Below are 22,710 nucleotides of genomic sequence, written 5' to 3'. Positions count from 1 at the left end.
ATATCTCTTGTTTTTCAGATGCAGGTCCTTGTGTTCAGCAGTGAGCAGTGGTTCATCTGGGAAGCGGCAAAGTTTACTGGATTTCTTATTTACTTTTATTTTAGGATCTCTCCTTTTAATTTGGAAAGACTTTTATTGATGTATATATATTATTTTTGAAACTTGCCTATAGGGGCTGTGATATATTTTGGGAGAGATAGGAACTTCTGTTGTCAATTGTTTAACTCTGTAACCCTAGTCGACCTAAACTTCGCGGGTAGCGACTAATAGCTAGTATACTTATATTTATGTATATTTTGTTTTATCCTATTTCTTCCTTATATGCTTTAGTTATTTCATTTGTTAGCCAAACGCGTTAAGTTTTCTTATGCTTCGATACGTGAATGTTACGACTTCGCGATTTTATTTTCATTCTTTTCAGGTATCTCAAGTTAATACTCCTTTCAATTATACTTATATTTATATATTAAAAATCCACCTAAGAGTCGTACCATCGTAATATCATTGACTTATGACTCGATCATAAGGATTTGAATATTAGGGTGATACGGCTAAGGCGGCCTCAGATTGTTTTACCCTCTCCCGAGCCTTGCTAAGGTTAGAAATAAGTGACTCCTTCTCACCCTCCAACTCCTTTTTTGATTCCCTTAAATATGCCACCTCAGCTTGTAGATTAGTCAAAGTACGCTGAGTGGCGCCAAGGAGAGTCATCTTTAATTCCCTCAACAAAGCTGCACACACCCCGGCCGTCTGAATTTCACATCGGGCAAGCCATTGAAGACGACTTTTTACGGAAACATCATCCATGCTAATAAAGCTATTTGGAAGAATGTGTTTCTTGCACCAAGCTACTTCATCAAAGCCTTGCTCATAAATGCCCATCGATTCAGAAGTCTTACATTATTTAGGGTTCGTCCCGGGATTGGGAGGTGGAAGAGGAATTGTTTGATTCCCCGAATTAGATGGGGGGAGTCGGGTGGGGAGTCGGGTAAGCAATAATTTTTACTGGGGCTGAGGCACCTGAGTCCAATTTAGAAGGAGAGGAAAGGACACCAGATTCACCGACCTCTTTTAGCTGTATGTTTTAGGCAACAATATTTTTTCTGGCAGTTCGAAGAGTTTTCATAGCAGCTGATTTAGGAGCCATCTTTTCTACACGACATTAAAGTCGGGTCATATTAGCCACAAAAACAAAACTATATCTACAAAAGTAAAAAAGAAGGCTACCTAGTTCAAATTGAAGTTGGCTTGGATTTCCTAAAAATTTCTTGGAATCCAGATAAGGAGCTTGGCCCCAACACTCCTGGAATAAATCGATTACGCTTTTCTTAACTTCATCTAAGTCAACCAAATTATACTTAACTATTACGGGATATTCTTCTCAATACAAAGAAAAAAAGGGCTTATATCCCTCACCCAGAAAGAAAGGTCGGATACCCTCAACAGAACGGATCTTAAAAAAATAATTTTTAAAGTCATAGAAAGAATCATCAAAAATGGCAAAAACTTTCCTCCATTGAACAACACGAAAAGAGATCCAGCCCTGTTTCTTTGAGATGAAAGATTTGGTGAGGACAAAAAGATAAAAGAAAATCTTAAGAGAAGGGAGGACGTCAAGTTCCTAACAAAGAAATTGATATATTTTCAAGAAATCTCAAGAATTAGGATGAAGTTGGGAAGGAGCAACATTACATACCTTAAGGACCTCGGACTAAAATTTGGAAAACAGAAGGCTAACTTCTAATTTTGTAAAAAAACAATCATACACATAGATGAAATGACGCTTCGACTTATCAAGTTGGGGAAAACAAACACTCTCCTCAAAGTCGGCAACCACAATTTCGTATCTTCTCTCATCCTTCCGATTCAAACATAACCCATGATTCCTGTGAAAGGTTTCAGCATACTCATTATCAATAACAGGGATGGGAGTAAGAACAGATATATCTACCCAAGTCAAGTTGGACAGGACTTTAGAGGACATGTTGTAAATTACTGAACGAGAGATAAAAGCTATACCTACAATACAATAAACAAAGAAAAATCGTCACAACAAGTCAAAAAATTGGGTATAGCAAAGTATCTACAAAATCACAAGAAGTCAGGTTGTCATCAACCACACCAACCAACGATATAGTTCTTACAAATTCTCATAACCACAACAACTACCACCACATTATCAGATACAGAAATGACACCTTCAATTAATAAAATGGCACCATTTGAGGACAACACAATGCAAAAACCCACTCAAATTCGCAGCAATGACAACAAGTTCAAAACCAAGAAAGAATCAAAATTTCAAAACTAGCAACATTTTAAAACCACCATTCTTTTCAAAATGCCAAAATAAAGAAAAGAAGTTCAAAAAGGTTAAAAAACCAACCTTGAAGAGATTGCGAAGCAAAAATGGTGCACAACAACAACAAGACACAAACATTCCACTCAAAAGTGCAGACAAAGCCTTCTAAGCCTCAAGATAGAAAAAATCTTGAAGGAAAAATGGTTGCAAAAAAAGAAGTTGATGAGATTTGTGGAAAGGAAGAAATGAGCCCAAACGTTTCAGAAGAATGGCGAAAAAGAAGAAAGAAAAATGAGTTTGAGTATTTATAAGACATTATAGACAAAAGGGGGATTTCACGACCCCTTATATATGGCGCACGGTTACCAAGGTAACCGTAGAGTAACGTGCATAACATACGAAAAGATGTAACATCTTTTAATTTAAAACACGTCAAATACCTGACGTGATCCTGGAAAGGCGGACTGTCTGACCTAAGACGCTAATCTATAAGGAACCAGTTTAATGCACAATTTCTTGGGTCTGACCTTGTAAAGACCAGACTCAAGTAGGGGCAATGTTATACTAGGGGTGTTCAGATCCAAACCAGTCCAAAAAACTGCAAAATCGCACTGATCCAAATCAAAAACCATTTTAAACCGCTCAATTTTGGATGTTTTTTGGATTTTGGATCGGTTTGATTTGCGGTTCCACTCTGCACAACCGAACCAAATAATAATAATAATAATAATCCCTTAACTTTTCCCACAACACGGCACACACCTCATTCCCCTTCCCTCAAACATATACAAACTCTAATCTAAAGAAACCTTTCTCTTCACTCTTCACTCTCACTCACTCTCACTCACTCTCACCATTACACGCCAATGTTGTCTGCCGCCTCCTCTTCTCAACGATGCCCTCCGCCGCCGCCGCTTCTTGGTGACGCCACTGCCGCCTCCTCTTCTCGGTAACATAACAGCTTTTACTTTTTTTATATGATGATCATGTAAAAGTGCACATGCTTTTCTAGTCTATTTTAAGTTCAATCATCAAATAATCAATATTATATATGTGTCTTTAATTTTTAAACCATAGTTATAATAATAATATCCACGCACCACCCCCAACTCTATTTTCTTGATGACTTTTTTATTAAAAATAAAAAGAAACAGATTTTTTTCTCTATTTCTATTAATGTATTGAATTAGAAGTCAATCTGTTCTTGTTACTTTGATAATCTGTTATGTTAAATTTGTTATTTTTGACAATATGTTCTTGTTATCTTTGAGAATCTGTTGTGTTAAATTTTCTGTTGTACTTTTCCAGATTTTATATTTGTTCAGTTGATTTTAGCTTCCAATTTGAAGGTCAATAATGTCAGTTTCATATCCTGAGATAATATTCTTATTTTGTAATGTGTATGTTGGTAACAATTGAATATGTTGATTAATTGAGAAAAATATTAAAATAACATAAACTGATTTTGGTTATCATAGGATGTTCAAAGCAGTGAGTCAGGATTTACCAGTACTACTCCGTCCACTTTTGAATCAGTCAGATCTTTGGGACAATCAGAGTCAATACTGCCGCCACAGCCACAATCGCAGCCACAAACGCAGAAACAGACGTAGCCACCATCGCTGCCACCGCTGCCGCCACACAATGATAAGAACAATGAAGGAACTAGATCTAAGAGGAGGAGAGGCAAAGCAAATGTTGCTGATGAGACACCTAATCCTGGCCAGTCTGAGAAACCAGGTACATGTAACACTAAAAAACCTGTTAGACATAGATCTTGAACTTGGGAGCATTTTAAAAAAGATGAAAGTGGTCCCAAACCAGTTTTAATATTTTGACTTGGTGAAAAGTGAGCTCTAACAATTACAAATATCCTGTTCTAAGTCAAATTGCGAGGAATATTCTAGCTATACCGGTGTCAACGGTTGTTTCTGAATCCGCCTGTAGCACTAGAGGTAGAGTGCTTAATCAATATAGAAGTTCTCTTACTCCAAAAACTGTTGAAGCTTTGATTTATGCACAAAATTGGTTTCGAGCCAATTCATTGCCAATTGACCTTGAGGAGTCTTTTGAAGAATTTGAAAAACTTGAAAAAGGTAATGTTCTTTATTATTATGTTTTATTTTATCTACATATATTGATTAACTTTACTACTTGATAATATGTTTAAGTTACTAATATTTGTTTTATTATATTTTATTGTAGAACTTGAGCCGATTCCTCAACTAATAGATGAAGAAGACTCTGGTGATGAATCTGATTAGTGATCGGTGCTTCACCTCTCAGCTTGGAGTTTTTTATGTTATGTTTTTATTAAAACTTTGTTATGTTATTTAATTTTGTGTTGTTGAGACTTGTTTAGTTATTTTTATGTTGAAGAATTATTATTCAAGACTTGCTGAATAGGTTGGACTGTTGAATATTTAGACATGTTGCTTTATAATATTTTATGGGATTTACGTTTTATTATTATGTTAGATTGTTAGACAGGTTATTAACTCTATAAATTAAGTTATTATTTTTTATTTAAAAAATCGTATATCCAAACCAATCCAAACCGCTTGTAATCGGATCGGATCGGATTTCCAAAAAAAGTTCATCCAATCCAAACCGCACTGCATATAAATTAAGCGTTCGGATCAGATGACTTTTTCCCTCAAAACCGAACTAAACCGCACCGCGAACACCCCTAGTTCATACCTAGCCAAAAGACATAGCCAAGCCCAAAAAGAGATAATGTCTCCTCTACACCTACCCGACCTCAAAGAAGTCGGGCGCGACGGCAGCAGTTCAACTCTACTTATTTGAATAAATAGTTAACTCCTAAGATATCTCCTACTTTTCTAGAAGGGAGATCTCAACAACTTCCCTAGAAAAAGGGAACAGTTATTCACTATTAAAAGTGAAACTACTCTAAAAGGTGGTTATCTTTTTCACTATAAATACACTAATACACTCAAGTATATTCAAGACTCAGTCTACTAAAAAATCTGCTTTGAACCCTTCCTAACTTAAGTATCGAAATTCCTTGCAGGTACCACCTCTACCTCCAAACGAGGAACTCGGATGTGAATTGATATCCTTTCATCGAATCCTCCTAAATTGCATTGATTTATCCGAAAGATTTCACTTCAATTGGAATTTGGTTATTCACCATGTACGAGGATCCCTGCTAAGACAGCATCTCGGCACTAGTTCAAGTTCGACGCTGCCACAGAAAGAGTCTGAACCTCACGTCTAGACCTTTGTCATTATAATGTATCATATTTTTCTGGTCAGGTCATTATAATTTATCAATTTTTTTGTCATATTATAATTTATTATTTGAATATGAAAAAGTTTTGCTTTTGGGCCATAGTCCACAATAGCGTTCATAGATATGCCTACACGTTATTTTACCTATGTAATCTGTGGCATTCAATTTTTTTTTGTATTACTATTTACGTGGTAGCTGCAAAAAGCATTATTTTGCTTATACCACAATGCATTATTAGATGTATGGTAAAGTTTTTTAACATCAAATGAAAAATTCTTATTCAAATTAGGAAATTATTAGTATTACCTGATTTTCTAATAGTCATGTAAGCATGGAATGCTCCGTTCAAATCTGCTTTGTGCTGAGAAATTTGGCGAGAAATGGAGAATTGCATTGTGAGTTTTAGAGAGAATTTGAGATCAGATTTGCATTAATGGTAAATCACAAAATTATATTGTGAATTAACTCTTCTTATATATAACTAGTTAATCATTCTGCTATCTAACCCCCTAACCTAACAATTCTAACACATGCTTATAAATTGTAACAGCTTCTAGCCTTCTACTAGAATTTACTGACTCAACAGACTCACATGCAAAAGACCAAGTTACCCCTAACACACTTAAGAGTAGCTTGCAGTAGAAGTAACTAATACATATACAATGTGTTCTTTAGAAGCAACAGACAATAGTTTCAGTAATTAACCGTTGCTATGGATCTGGCCATAAGGCCATTGTTGCGAAAGAAAGATGTCATCAACATCGAGACATGTAAATTGGTAAACAACTCGGTGCCTTTGCACCAAAAGGAGAACTTTTACTAAACTTGCTTTATTGGGTAAAATCAATTATTATTCCACAATATCTATACTTCCAAAAGATGGCTATGACTATGAGCACTGTTATTCCACATTTTTTAGTGTACCCCCAGCCCCAATGTTATCATTTAAGTTTTACTTTGTAGACCAATTATGATTGGTTGATAAGTCAATATCTATATTCAATTTACAATAAAGCTGTTCCAGGTGGCCTAGCTAGGCAGAAAAGAGATTAACAACAAAACGAAAGGGAAGTAGGGAACCAGTTCTAATAATTTCTAAATTGACATGCCACTGTTTCCTTCTTCACTTTTCCTCCTGTTGCTGCATGATCTCCTGAGGGGGATTAATTAGGTTGTGGTAGGTCCAAGCTTAATTTTGCAGTTGAACATTATCTGTACGCCACACAAGACAAGATCCAACAACGCCCATGACTTGAGAGCTATCTGTTATTAGAGCCGATTTCCACTTATAGACACATATGGCACCTTATATATATTAGTTGTCAAGTAGGTGGAAGATGCATATATAATTGTTGTTTCTTCATTGCTCTTTGATTCGCAATTTTCCAACATAATAAAGCAAGCGTTGTTCCCTTTAGGGCCGTAAAAAGGGTCAAGCCCATATCCGTTTAAATAGACGGCCCTTTGCCTCTAATTTAGGACCGGTTAAAATTTGGGTTAAATAGATTGGGTCCGATTAATCCAAAAAAATTGCAGATTAAATGAACTAGTTCATAGATTAAACGGACATAAATTTTAATTTTTTTAACCGAAATTTTAAATTTTGGCCAAACGTTATTTCAAAAAATCTAACACAATCGATACAAAAACAACAGATTTAGAGAATTGTTAAGCCAATAAAACCAATTGACTAATACTATGCAAGCTGAAAAAAAACACCCGACCCAAAAAATAACCCAACCTAAATACAATACAAAAATACAAAATTGAAAATTCTTTTTCTCTCAGCCACTCACTAAAAATTCGAACTTAAAAAAAGAAAAAATTTTCTAAAAACTAGAGTAATCCTAAATCCTTAATTCTTCTACACAGTGCCACAGCCGCACAAATTTATGCACGTGTCCATCCCTTTTTCGGCGACGGTAACTTCTTTGTCAGTGTCATCAATAAACATCCTACCATTAGAGCCTTGCGAGGCTCTCATCACCGTTAGCTCCTTAGTCTTCGTTACTTCATCCGTTCTTCGCTCAACTTCTACTCTTCTTCAGTTTTCATAGTCTTCGATCATCACTCATCGGTCTTCAGCCAATTATTGTAAGGTTACTTTCTTGTCTTAACAATAAAATATGCATGTTTTTTTTTTTTATAAATCTTAGGTTCTCAATGTTTAGATGAACAATATGACACCAACATCAATTATTTATCTATTTCGTTTTGTTCTAGGTTATTTTGTAATAATATTTTTGTAAATGGTAAAGAGTAATCTGATTCTGTGTTTTCATTTTTGATTAGTAATTTATTTTGGAATTATGGATGACTATGCAAGAGATCTTGTTGATCAAAATACTGAGGTAGAACACATTTTCTTGCACTCAGACTCTGATGATGATTTTGATGATCTTGTTGACGATAAAATTCCGTCGGAAATAACTCAAGCGACTCCTCTTGTAAGTATTCCACTTACTGCTATTGATGGATCAAATTCTAAAAAGAGAAAAAAGTTAACTACATCTAATGTCTATGATAGTTTTATAAAAATAGTTGGGAAAGATGGCAAAGCAAAATGCAAATGTAAAGGGTGTGAAAAAGAATACAAAGGTGAGGATAGTACTCATGGTACCTCTACATTGAGACGACACATCCCTGTATATCGTGAACTCCCTAAATTTTATGATTTGGAAAAAATGATGCTTGATGAAGCTAGGAGGTTAAGAGTTAGGCAAGTTGATCCTGTGATTTTTTGTGAATTAATTGCAATAGCAATCATAGAACATGATTTGCCTTTCTCATTTGTTGAGTATAGAAGAACTAGGAATATTTTTAAGTACCTGAATCCTGATACTAAGATATTTTCTCGAAACACTGCTGTAGCTGATATTTATTTTTCTTTTCATTGTAGGTATTGACTAATTTGGTAGATTGGATTAAAAATTTTAGGATTACATTGTTTGTTACTTTTATAATATATTTGCATGCTATGTAATCTATCAAATACTTTTTTTTTTTTACTTTTGTGTGATTTTTTTGATAGAATTGTGATGTTGTTATTGGTTTATAATATTTTGTTAACTATGTGAGGGGAATTAGAATACTCCTTTAATTAAAAATATGAAATCACTAATTGGATGTGAATGTAATTATGTTTTGAGTTAAAAGAACAAATTTAGAGCATAATAGTTACTCAAATCAAATGTGCAATATGTAAAAAAAACTAATAGCAAATGTGTTTAGTTGTTTACTGGAATTTTAATTTTTTTTTGGTGCCATACAAGATTTTTCTTGTCCAAAAATATACAACAAAATTTTTTTCCTTAAAATTGAACTTTTGTAAGTTTTTTTTTTTCAAAAAATAAAAAAAGCCAACAAATAAACAGGCTAGCTCATATAATCCGTCGGACTTGCCGTAAAAGGTTTGGGCTATAAAATCTTGGCCCGCAAACAAAATATGTTTAAATGGACTAGCTCGTATAACTCGTGGGCTAAATAGTCTAGACCTAAACGGGCTGGCCTGACCCATTTAACAACCCTACTTCCCCTATATTTTTAGACACTGAGTTCTGTTAGGTAAATAATAAGGGGTGTGAATAACATAAACAATGTGCTGCACTCCAGGTCCACTAAAATAAAAAAACATTCTACTCCATTTATCCACCACAACCCTAGCCTCTCACCTTCCATCTCTCTCTCCTTTAAACGCAGCTGCTTCATTTCCTCTTTTCTGTCACGCCGTCACCAACGCACCTTACCGCCGCCGCCACCATCTGAACTCTGAAGAAGCAACACGTCGCACCACTGCTGCACCTTCTTCTCCCATGCGTAGCGCCGCTCTTGTGCTCCCTGCAATCGATGCTGCCGCTGCACCTTCTTCTTTCCTGCGTCGCGCCCCCTGCTCTCAACGCTGCCACTGCATCTTCTTCTCCCATGCGTTGCGCCACCCCCTGTTCTCCCTGCAAGCAATGCTGTCGCTGCTCGCCTTCTTTTTTCCTCCGTGACGTGGCACCGTTGTCGAGCCAGAGGCCTTGTTCCGTCGGTGCTCCAATGTTGCACCTCTGCCCCTTACTTCCACGTTGTTGCGTCGTGTTTTCGCCACTTCTATCGCGTGCCACTTTGCTTCGTTTACTCAAATAGTATGACCCAAATAAACATCTAAAGAACTATCCGCATACATAATAAAATGCACATCCTGCGGAGCATGTGCATGCAAAATCAAGCAAATCAAATAAAATATCAATGGTATACCCAAATAAACATCTATTTTAGAATAAAAAGAACCATCCGCATATATAGTAAAATAAACATTCGACTTAGTTAATAAGAAACGAGACAGCAGCTGCGAAGACACCAAAATCGCAATACATGGCACAGGATTGTGAGAGAGCGGTTGCAACAAAAAAAGAATTTAAAATTATGATTAAATCTAATTAATTTAAAATTAATTTTTAAAATTAAAATTAACTTTTTTCTTAACCTAATATTTAAGTTGTTTAGAGACTATATTTTTAGACACGGCAGCAGTCACCGTTCTTTTATTTCTTTTTTGAAAATTGAATTAAATTCCAATACAGCAAATCTTGCTTTCTAAAAGGCATATTTAGCTTTTGATTAAGTGGAAGGGCACAAGACATGCCTTTGAATCTTTTTATCCTAAGGATAACCTTTGGTGTTAAGACAAGATAGTGTTTCGACATTCTTCTAAGATACGATGGTTTAATTTATTTGTTACATAGTGAGCAAATGCTAATCTTTGACGAGTTGGATGAAAGAGAAGCGTTTAGGATTTTGATTACAATCTTAGAGGAACCGGTAACTGATGGTGGGCTGTAACAACATTCTTCTCTTGTCACGCAACCAAGCAGAATCAACTACGAATAAAATACATGTTAAATATAAAATATATTTTTAAAATGTGAAAAAAAATACACGTATTTATACAGAACATTTTTTATGCAGGATTGCACCATTTCGTGCTGGACTAAGATGTCACTACATCCATCATTGGGACCCAAGCAAGATTACAAGAATTGCTGCCTACGTCATTATCCCTTTCTGTTAACTGTTATTGGCTCTTTCGTAATTTCTCTCTTCCATTAACGAATGGAAAAAGCTCGCAATGTGGAACAATTACGATTTACGTGCAAGATACGCGACGCGTAATATCAGTATTTTTCTAGCATACTAAAGGATATGCATGCAGATCACATTACTCAACGATTATATGAGGCAACTTATATTATTTCCAAGATTGATGTACCTCCGCAATCCGAGGGCTATCCTAGATTTCGAGTTCAACCAAGTGTTCAATGTATACTTCAAAATTCAGCCATTAGGCTCAGCAAGTTGATAGCAAAAACACAATTATGATACCCTTTTCCACATACATTTGGGCCGAAAAGCCAAGCCATCTAACTGAACCTAAAGCAACAGAAAACATCATAAAATTTTAGGCAACAAGAAAATATGAACCCGCACCCACCCTGTTTCTTTTGATAATGACAGTTAAAGGACACCACGCCAAAATCCCTCATCAAAACTCACTATGGAAAAACCCTGATAGGTTCTATCAGTAGAAAACTGGTTCACATTAATACAGCAGCATTTATGCCAGTAAAGACCCCTGTGACGTAGCAGCAGCCTTTGTACAGCTGCTAGAATTTCTGGATGACAACCGAATTTGCCAGTCCTGCCTGCTCTATAGACTGAGTTTCGTCGGAGAGAAGCTTTGGAGGGAAACCCATCACCTGAAGTTGATAATTACCCGCACCCCCAGGTCTAGAGGCGTTAATGAAGCCACGGATGTCGCCAATCGTGTGGTGATAATTGAAACGTGATATCAAGCGGGTTCCATCGGCCAACCTGAGCTGTATTGAGGTTGTTGGCAATGACTGATCCACCACCAGGCCGGCAGAAGGGGTTGGAGCAGTGTTGGGAGGAGTTGAGCTTGGCTCTGGTGACCCTGAAGAAGAGCTGCTTCCTAGAGTTCTTCCCAAACCTTGAAATGCAACATGACGCTTCTCGGGTTCCTACAGGTGTGCAAAAAGAGATATAAAACTCCACATACAATTATAATCTCAAACATCAAAATCCACACACACAAAAGAATGGATAGCATTTCAAAATGCAACTCTTCCGAAAAAATAGAACCAACAAATTCAGTTGAATTCATCCTGTTTTAGTAGTGAAGTAGAGGGGTAAAATTTTGCTTTGTTCATTGACACATAGTATCTTAGTGTATAAAAATAAAGAAATAAAAATCTGCAGAAGTTTTATATCTACAAAAGTAACCAAATTCATCCTGGTTTTATACTAAATATAAGAGACAAATAACTACGAACTCAAACTTAAAAACTCACAGGATACTTCTCATTCCTCCTTATGAGATTAACATTGACAGACGACCTCCTATCTGCAGGTTCAAGCTCTTTTGGACACTCGGATTTTTTTATGCTCTGCATTCAAACATAACAAATATCATTTAACACAATGAAATTAGTGACATATTCAAGAAGAAAGTAATGGTGTTAGTAGCCCAAACAGATCTCTGGACCATTCCTGTATAGTACTAGTTATGCTGGATTTCTTAGAAACTTTTGAAATATGACATTATTCCCTGAATAATAGTCACAAGGTTTTATTTTTCTTTTTTCTTTTTCTTTTCCTGACCATATACAAACTCATTGCTTCATATGTTTGTCGATTCCAATCCATTTATGAATGCAGAACTATAGTAACAGTTACCTCTAAAAATGAAGCATTTTCAGGGTCATCCAAACTCCTCAAAGGCCCATCATTTACGGTGAAACCATTAGTCCAAAAAACAATGTTATGAACAACAGCCTCGGGTTGCTGAGAAGCAGATTGTACAGTTTCCCCTGAGAGTAACCTGCCAGTTCCAGTAAAGCTTGTTGACCTTGGTGGCTCCTGAAGTTGATCAATAGGCCTTTCTACAGCTCCAAGTTGCCTTGCTTGATTGAAAATTGCATCCACGTCATTACCCTTTGAGGGATCCTGGACAAGCATTCCACTGGAGATGCAATGTATAATATTTAAATTCAATAGGAAACTTCCAAATAACAAAACCAACTTAATATATGATTGAGACATATATTTATTCATTGTAAGTTGTACTTGTTTATAATCCAATCCCACTTAATTAAATAAACAGACCATACAGCTTTTTAAGAGAAAAATAAGAGAGCCCAAGTACAATAACTCCTAATCAAAGGTGGTCAAGAGTGAGCTTTCACTAAAGAATGCTCATGGTTCTCAAAATACTTAAGCATAGAAGCAAAGCCTAAACGTGAATATCCTGCATACTGTAATAGAGATGGCCTCAAAATATAGACATATGTTCAACATCAAATTTAAAATAACTAGTCACCAACAGAATAAGCATTAAGTAGCTTAAACAATCACATCAACAATGCTTGTAGTCATGATGCAAAGCTTCACACAAGTTATTATAGACTCTACAGTTGCCACAAAACAGAAACAACATCGTTGAGGTTAGGATGAGCAACAGTGCTCATGAACATAAAGGGGATATAAGAAATGAACAAGACAAACCCAACATTGCATAACATCAATTATCAAAAGCGTGATTTTACTGCTTTTAACATCTTGAGGCAAATTTCAAACACCTTCGCCAAGAGATGATTTTGTGCAAAATCCAAAGAATTCAGTATGATTGAAGTCTAAAGCATACTTCTACCAAGAGATCCACAACAAGTGGATACCCCTCAATTTTTTCAATTATCTTTAATCAGAAAAGATTTTCTGCTATATGCAGTTTAAGGCTTTATCTTTCAACCAGGCAACCCTAAAGTTCACATGTACAGCATCAACAAGAGGGAGAAGGTAACATTACTCAAACAGCAAAACAAGCAACAGCCTTAGTCTACAGTCATGACAACATAGACTGAAGTATAAGGGCACCTAATCATGGGAAGAAAAACAGTACTATGGCAGCACGATTGCAACTCTCACTTCAGTTATACATAAGTCAGGCTACGGTTGGCAGAATTCAATCTTGCACTCTGAATAGTGTCAAAGTCTTTGATGATCCCAAGAGCAATAATTGGCAAGCTAATAGAAAATGTTCATAGATATTAAGCTACATCATGGACCTAAGAACTTAACAGTTGCTAACTATACAGAGCCAGCTAGCAGTAGATGAACTACAACAATGCAAAATTACGATGTGGTATCACGCAACACACAACAGAAATCAACTGCTAATGATATTATCACCAATTAAAGCCAATCTACTTGCAAACTGTAATTAACTCAATAGAATGGTTTCCTATCCTACATCTACATGTGCCGAATACCCAAAAACACCAAGGGAATTGGAAAAGTTGAATTTTTTTTTTTTTTTTTAAATTAAAACAACAACAACAATAATAATAATATTACCTCTTCTCGCCGCCGGTGTAATACTCCTGAGGTTCATCGGAGTCGGAGTCGGAGTCAACGGACGGGCGGTTGAGATCGGAGAGTGTACGGATTCTTCCAGCTCTGCTGGAGGAGGGATTTGATGGTTTCTTGTCCTTGGACGCCATTGATTTTCTTTCTTTCGCTTTGTTCCTTCTGCTACCGAAGAGAGAAGAGAATCAATATATCGTTGATTGTAGGAGTAGTTCAGTTTATCGTGTCGCACGGCGAATATCTTTATGTGGACGGATTGATACGACGCCGTTTACTTTGCTTTGCGGTTTGCGTTCTTGCCAGTTGCCAGCTGGCTCTTATCACAAAATATTTATATATTTATTTTTCTATTTTTATTGTATCATAATTTTATTAATCAACCAAACCTAATAACCTAAGTAGTACTAATTACTAAATGACCAATAGAAATAGAATTCAACTAAAAAGTTTCAAATAGGACTCTGCTAAAATAATAGGATAAAGCATCAACTAGCTTTCTGTTACAAGTTGAAGACAATTTACCCTGAAGTAAAATCTGTGTTTAATGATTCTTGTGTATTTTAATGGCAATAATGATTTTTGAATCAAGTCAAATGTTACAAAAAATTTCCAGAAGAAATATTTTTAAACCAAATCAATTCATGAATTTAGTCATTCCAACACATACATACATACATACATACATACATACACATATACATATATAAAATCCAATTTCCAAGTACTATTCCATTTTAATTATCCAAACAGATTAAAGTTTAAAACATAATAATACTTGTATCACAAAAAATTTAAATCGTAGTATGGTAGAATCCTTCAAAAACATAATGATGCATTGTATGTGCATATAACCAAGCAATTAATATTAATTGGATGAAAAAAAAAAACAAATATACAGATTTTCTTCAACTAGAAAATAATACTACAGAAAGAACTTCGGCATACTCATGCTACTCTTCATACATTATTGAAAGGTGGCTACTATTATAAAGTTGCCTTTTTCATCTTTTTGTAAAGACGTTTTTCATTTTGTGGTTGTTATTGATTTAAAAGCGTATTATTAAAAGTGTTGCTTAAAAAGAGAGTGTTACCCTTAATCGTTAATTTGGTTCTGATACCAATTTTTCAATTTCAACTTTTCTTTTAATTTCTTTTTCGAAATGTCTACTAACTCTTCATATTTTGCTTCGAATAAGTTTATAATTTGTATAGATTCAATTGGTGGTGCTTTATTTAGAAGATTTTGATAAAAATAATTTGCAACTTCATAATCTAAAGTATTAACCATTTCTACTATTTCTCTTATATTTGTTATATGATCATTTATTACTAGTCCTTGATGTATATTTATAATTCTGATTTCATATTTATAGTTTTTTTAATTCTGTTCTAATTTCTATCAGAATTATAATATTCTTTTTTGCATGGATTACTGTATATAAAATCTTTTATCTGTTTGTCTTTTTCTTTAATATAATTCCTTAAATCCTCAAAAACTTCTTTTATTTCTACACTTTCTCTTGTTTCTAAATATCTTTCTAATTTTTCAACTTCATTCTCCATTTTTTCTTTCAACAGCTTTAATTCTTTTAAGTCATAATATGATTTTCCAGGCATTTATAAATTTTTTTAAGTTTAATTCTAACTTGTTTATATTTATTCTTATTTCTATCCTTTTTATTATAAGATCATCAATTTCGATCTGAAGATTATTTAATTTCCTTTTATACTCCTCTATTTTATTTTTTAATTTTTTCGTCCTTTTCCTTTTTATTTTATTTTCTGGTTTTTCAATCTTTTTATGCTTCATTATTTATTTTAGAATTTCTGCAAACTCTATCATCGATTCATCACTATTTTCTAGAGATTCTATTAATTTTTCTAGCTCTTCAACTTCTCTTTTCAACTTGTCATAAATTATTTTTAGAGCTTCAAATGCTCTTTGATTTATTTCAGAAAACTGTAAATAATTCAAACGATTTTCTCTTTCAAAGAGCTCTTGTTTCTTGTCTTGATAAGTTACATATATTTCTTCTTTATTTATTGCCATAATTTAGTATTTAGGGTTTCATTTAATTTTTTGACCTTTTTTGTTAATTCTTTTATTTCAGAATTTTCTTCTTTAATTTTTAACTTAGATAAACTTAAAGGGCTATTAATTTTAGATTCTCTTATTTGAAAATTTGATGATACCAATTTTCTTGATGGTTCTTTTAATAATAGAACTGGGTTTTCAATAGCTTTATATTTTGGTATTTCTGTTTTTACAATTTTCTGAAATAATTCATCGATATAAATTCTTTCTCTGTTTTTAAATATTATACTATGATGGCTATTTGTTAAAGCATAATTTATTGCATATGTTATTGAAAATGGTTCATCATCTTGTTCCATTAGATTCTTTCTGTGAAATTTATAAGCCAAACTTATAGATCTTCCAAGATTTTCAGTTGATAAAGGTATAACATATCCAAGATGGGCATTGAATTTAACATTTACGTTTGCCAAATTTCCATGAACAATTCCAATTATTTGATCTATTGGGTCATCAGTAATTCTTTTGTCACAGATTGCTAAACTTATTGGTGAATTAATTCCTTTCATATATGTAGATTTGATTAGGACTTGTATAGTACTAATATGAATCCATCCAATTTTAGATCTTTTTTTGTTGATCCTTAATTTTCTCAATCTGTTTACTCAATTCTTCATCATTTATCAAAGCTATTTCAAGTTCTCCATTGGCAGATTTTATCTTTATAGGGGCTTCAAATTGAATTTTTCCATAGTATATTATATTTTTTCTATTAAAGACTTCTTTTAAAAGATTTTGTTTATTAAAATTTTCATTTGATTTGAGATTTAATTCTGTTTTTAGAACAGTCTGTTTTTCATTATCTAATAAAGCAGTTAATCTATAATAATCAGATTTTTCCATTAATTCTAAACTTTCTAAATAATTCATAACTAAAAGACTAGGATGAAGATGTACCTTTTCTGGAGAAAAACTTCCTTTATTTAGTATATTTTACATAAGGTGTTTTTATCTCTAGAGGGGAGATTGTAGATACTAACTCCAGAGGGGAGTTTAGAACTATTTATCCTTAAGGGAATTCTTTGTCAGACTACAGAATCGCCTCGACAGCTTCCTCCTTGCTCTCCTAGCATATAAGTACTCTTAGCCTTCTGCTTTCTGTTTTCTTATGCCTCTTACAATTGCCTAAGCAATCTATTTATAATGGTTGGGTCTGATGGACAATTCCCATCCTTACCCTTCTTATAACGTCATTGCTTACGTCATTGTTTATTATCTTGCACCAGCTACATTGTTGGTGTCTTATGACCTAAGCGCTTACGTCATTATACAATAATATTGAGGGATGCTTCAGATGCACTGTCCTCTTCTTTTATCATGTGGGCTTCAGATCCATTGTCCTCTTCTTTTATCATGTGGGTTGATTCCGTTTCATTATTGCTTTCTTCAGATATTTCTGAGGCACAAAGCTGGCATTTGTGGTCTTCTCTGTCTTTTATCAAATAGTAGAGATTCCTCTTTATCCCTTCAGGAAGTTTTTCTAAAAGTCCAGATAAATTGTAGAATACTTATTCAAATTCCACCAAGAGTCTCATCTCTCTTTCTTCAATTTCATTTCTTTTATTGGACACAAGCAGAGTATTTCTACTTTTATAATTAATCCTTGTGTGAAATTCCTTTGTTATTTTTTGAGTTCTTTCAAAGACCCTTGCTAATGTGCTGGCTAGTCTTCCTTCATGACTGTAAATTGTTAAATCTTGAATTTGATCAATTGGTTGAAAATTTCCTGGGAAGACGGACATGAATATTACTTGGTGTGCTGGAACCAAGCATTCTTCTTCTTCATTAAAAATAGGTTGACTGTTTGTAAATTTTAGGGATACATCCCTTGGATTTACATTGTCAATCATATTTTTAAATCTCTTTATTGCATCAACGAATCCTACAGGAAACTCACTAATAATTTTTAGATCATTAAAAATTAAAATTGTATCAATTAATCCATACTGGAAAAACTGATAAGTGTCAGCTGGGGAAGCATCTGGAAATATAACCAGCTTTGTTAGCTGTTCTTTGGCAATAGGATAATATCCCAAAATTGCCATTTTTTTTTCAGTCAAATTCAGGACTATATTAAGGATTTCTCTGAGATTTGATCTACAGACCCTTTTCTTTTTCTTGATTTCAGCCCTTGTAGGAATGTTTCTTATTATCCCTGTTCTCTGGGTTTGAATTGGAGCTTTATCTGCTCTTTTTAGGGTTTGCTCTGGATGAAGAGCTTCATATTTCCTGAAGGATTCATTTTCCTCTTCCAGTGTTAAAAACCCTCCTTTATGAATTATCCTTGATTAATGTGTGAATGGTGCTGCTTTTTCCCAGGCATCATATACTCCTTTCATGGGGCCATTATAAATTACATAATATTTTTTATCTTGGGTGGATTTTTTAATAATTTCAGCAATTATTTTATTTTCTGAAATTTTTTCTTCAACTGATTTGTCCACCATGCTTAGCTGGCTGAACTCTGATGGTTTTGCTTGTTGTGTTGATTTCATTGCTTCAATGGCCTTCTTGAGGGATTGGATCTGTGTCCTTGTTTGCTGACAATGCTTGCATTTTTCGAGTTCTTGCTCATATTTTTGAATTTTTTGATCTAATGTGTTGTAGACGAACTCCATTCTCTTGTTAATGTATCTGCAATAACATTTTTGTCACCCTTAATATATTCAATCTTTATTAGATATTGTAACAAAAATAATTGCCATCTTACCAATCGTCCATGATTATAATCAACTTTTAGATTATATCGTATGAAACCTGTTAGGTAACTTGAATCTGTCCTTAATATAAATTTTCTGGGTAGTAAATCAATTTTCTATTTTTTAAGAGACTTAATTGCTGCTAGAGTTTCCTTTTCATGAGTAGTATACCTCTGTTCTGTTGGAGTAAAAGTCCCTGAAATATACCTGCAAAGTAATTCCTTTGGGGAATATTTAGAATCTAGTGATTCTTTTTCTTGTTCCAAACTTCTTATAGCTTTCTTAGCTTTTAGACATCCTGACCAGGTTATGTCTGAAGCATCTGTTTCTACTATTAAGTAGTCGTTTTCTTCTGGAATATAAAGTTCTGGAAGTTTTTCACATAATTCTTTGACTCTTTGAATTTGCATACTATCTTTTTTTTCCCATTTCCATTCTTTTTTAGTACTTATTTTTGGAAATAAGCTTTTAGTGTATTATGTTATATTCTTTAAAAATTCTTGATCAGAAATATAATTTATACATCCTAAAAATCTTTGTAATTGTTTTCTATCTTCTATTTTATTAGGAAATAAATTTATCTTTTCTAAAATATTTGGTTGAAGTTTTAGCTTTCCTTGAGTGGATAGAATTAATCCGAGGAACTCTATTTCTTGTTTTGCTATTCTTGCTTTCTTTTTGCTAAGAACTAATCATTTTTCTTTACATCTTTCTAAAACTATTAATAATTTTTGAAGATGATCTTTTTTATCCTGTTTTGTAAAAATTAATATATCATCAATGTAAACTAAAACAAATTCATTTAATTCTTTTAGATTTTCTTTCATAAATCTTTGATAGATACCTGGGGCTTGTTTTAATCCAAATGGTAATACATTCCATTCATAGAGCAACACACTTGTTGATTCTTTTGTTGGGCAAGTAAAAGCAGTTAATTTCTTTGTTTCTTCGTCTAAACGAAGTTGCCAATATCCTAATTTTGCATCAAGAGATGAAAACCAAGTTGCTCCTTTGATTTTTTCTAAAATAGAATCTTTTCTTGGAAGTTTATGAGCATCACCAATAGTTGCTTCATTCATCTTCTTATAATTAATTACCATTCTTCGTTTTCCCCTTTTAATTTCATTATTGTTTTCGACATAAAAGGCTGGAGCCACATGAGGACTTTTACTTAATCTTATAATTCCTTTTTCCAAAAGATCTTTACATTCTAATGAGAACTCTTCTCTGTCTCTTGCGGAATAAGAAATTTTATTTGGAACATTTATTTCTTTTGTAGGATCTTTTAATTTAACGCTTACTAATTCTTTATTTGTATTTTTAATATCTAAAGGATTTTCAGCACAAATTTCATCCAAAAGTTCTTCTATCTTTATTTCAAGATTATTTTTTGGAATATTTATCTGAAAATATAAATTTAAATAACATGTTTCTAATATAGAAAATATTTTAAATTTTAAGATCTTATCTATAGTAGTAGTTGGTATTTTTATACGTTTTGATTTTTGATTTATTGAAGAATCGTGTGGAGCTTTTAAAACTATATATGTTAATTCTTGAATGAAAGGATGATATAACTTTAAAAAGTTATTTCCTATGATAAAATCCATTTCAGAATCTAGCATATATATGGATGGAACAATGAACCTATAATTTTGAATAAATATTTCAGCCATTTCAGCCTTTTGGTCAATTTTATGTATTGATTTATCAGCTATTCTAACTCTTAATGGTTTCTTTAATTTTTTCCAATCAAGTTTTGTATTTGTACTAGCAAAGCATTGTGTCGCTCCAGTATCTATGAAAGCATTTAAAAACTTTTTTGTTATTTTTATAGTAATAAATGTAGCATTATTACTCAGTCTCTGAGTCTGTTTCCGAGACATATTCAAAAATATAGTCTAAGTTATCATCTGATTCCTCTAATGGTTCCATAAAACAAGACTTAGCAATTTCTAATTGTTTGGTAAGGTCCTTTTTATCCTTCTTTTTTGGACATTCATTTGCATAGTGTCCCTCTTCTTGGCAATACCAACACTTACAATTTTCTTTTTTATTTGGGCAATAGTCATTTTTTTTATTTTTATTGTTATTTCTTTTTCTAAAATATCTCTTTTTTCTCTAGTTTGGATAGTATTTTCTTTTTCTAAATTGATATTTTCTTTTTCTTTGAAAATTTTTATTAAGACCATATTTTTGAGGTATCTCTTCGTTATCCTGACAGCAAATTCTAATTATATTTGCAAATCTTTTTTGAGTCGCTTCTTGCATACAACGTTCTTTTATTTCCTCTCTTATTGCAGAGGTTGCTCCACCAAAATTATTTTCAATTGTCCCTCTATTTATTTCTCTTATAAATCTTCCCATTATAAATTTATTAGCAGGATATGGAAGTTTTGTTATATACATACTAAGATAATGGTCTTTATCTTCTTCTTTTAATTTATAATAATGTATTCTGTATTCACATATATAAGACTCCACATCACATAAATCATATATCTGAATATTAGCTAAATGGTTATTTGCTTCTTGATATTCTTTATTATAGACTTCTTGTCTATGATCTATAATATTTTTTCCAAAAAATTCTTTATATAGAATCATCATTATATGTAATATCTTATCATAAATTATTGTTTTTGTTGCTAATTCTTCTATTATTTGGTTTTCTATTGATGTCATATAATAATCTCTTACAGTTCCTTTAGTATGAAACCCTATGTAATTTCAAATATCTCTTCCAGACAATTCACTAAGTTTTGGATTAGTAAAGGCTTCTAATAAGAAGGAATTCAACCAGTTCTCGAAAATTTCTTTTTCATTCTTTTTACAGTCTAAATCGAGCATTCTTTCTCCTTCTATTTCCTGAATTTTAGAAACGTATTTTGATGATATTTTTGTATATTTTGAATCTTTATTTATAAATCCCTTTTTAAAAGCAAAGTTTTCAAAACCTGTTTCCCATTTAAATTGAGATTGATTATCCTCAGATGTTCCAGTTTCATTTTTTACTTGTATTGGAATTGCTGGTTCTTCGTCACTTGAATAATCTAGGATATGTTCTTCATTTTCTATATTTTCAGAATTTACTAATTCTTCTTCTATTTGAAATCCCTATTCCATAATATTATTTTCTTGAGCCATTTTTAATTGTTTAAAAAGTATTGTAACTTCTTCTAATTTTTCTTCAATATTCATAATTTCAATGGTGATTTTACTTTTAATTCTTTTATGTTGATTATGTTTTGAAATTTTTCTTCTTTGGGATTCTCTTTTTCCTTATTTCTTTGAAATTTTATGGACACTAATATTTCTTCAAGCATATCTACTATAGAATTTAATTGTGGGTTAAAAATATGATAAAGATGTGGGGAATCATTTCCATGGTAACATTTTTTAGAAATTCCGTGTGAAATATAAGTTTTTTTCAGGTTTTTGAAGCCCTTCAATAAAACTTATAATAAAATAAAGATTTTGAGAAAAATCATTTTGTATTGATTTTAAGAATTCGGTGTCATTACAGTTAACATTAGTTAAAATCATTAGTTTTTGATATATTAATTTTGATAATTTAATTATTTCTTCTCTTAAATCTTCTAATTTACTTTTTTCCATTAGGTGACGCTTTTCTTTGTGAAATGTTATGGTTTTAAATATTTTGTAATGAAAAGTGTGGCTTTAGAATGTATGGTTTAGATTTTGCCACGTAGGCGTCTTTACAATAAAGTTATTTTTGGGATCTTTATTTGAGTGGTGGCCTTATTGAAAACCCTTGAAGATACGTTTGCTTGTCAAACCTCCGATTCAATCCTAATTATTTTTTTGAAGGACAAGACTATTTTTATAATAAAAAGAAATATTTTAATTCTAACAAAATTATTTAAAAAAAATAAAATATTTTAGTCTCTAAAAAAATTATTTTAGAATAATA

General features: G+C 32.8%; 1 protein-coding gene across 1 annotated transcript; it reads right to left on the bottom strand.

The window, feature by feature from the left end:
- LOC107636490 (plant UBX domain-containing protein 4) lies at window positions 10,773-14,323 on the bottom strand. The gene is made up of 4 exons (XM_016339997.2): window positions 13,971-14,323; window positions 12,294-12,579; window positions 11,909-12,004; window positions 10,773-11,578 (listed from the first exon to the last, which is right to left on the bottom strand). Exons 1-4 carry the CDS (start codon window positions 14,114-14,116, stop codon window positions 11,204-11,206), a joined length of 903 nt encoding a protein of 300 aa, XP_016195483.1. The 5' UTR covers window positions 14,117-14,323; the 3' UTR covers window positions 10,773-11,203.

The sequence above is a fragment of the Arachis ipaensis genome, chromosome B01 (assembly GCF_000816755.2).
Source record: "Arachis ipaensis cultivar K30076 chromosome B01, Araip1.1, whole genome shotgun sequence".
NCBI classification, from domain to species: domain Eukaryota; kingdom Viridiplantae; phylum Streptophyta; class Magnoliopsida; order Fabales; family Fabaceae; genus Arachis; species Arachis ipaensis.
The sequence above is the reverse complement of the archived record's forward strand: the minus strand, read 5'-3'. Positions and strand labels throughout refer to the sequence as shown.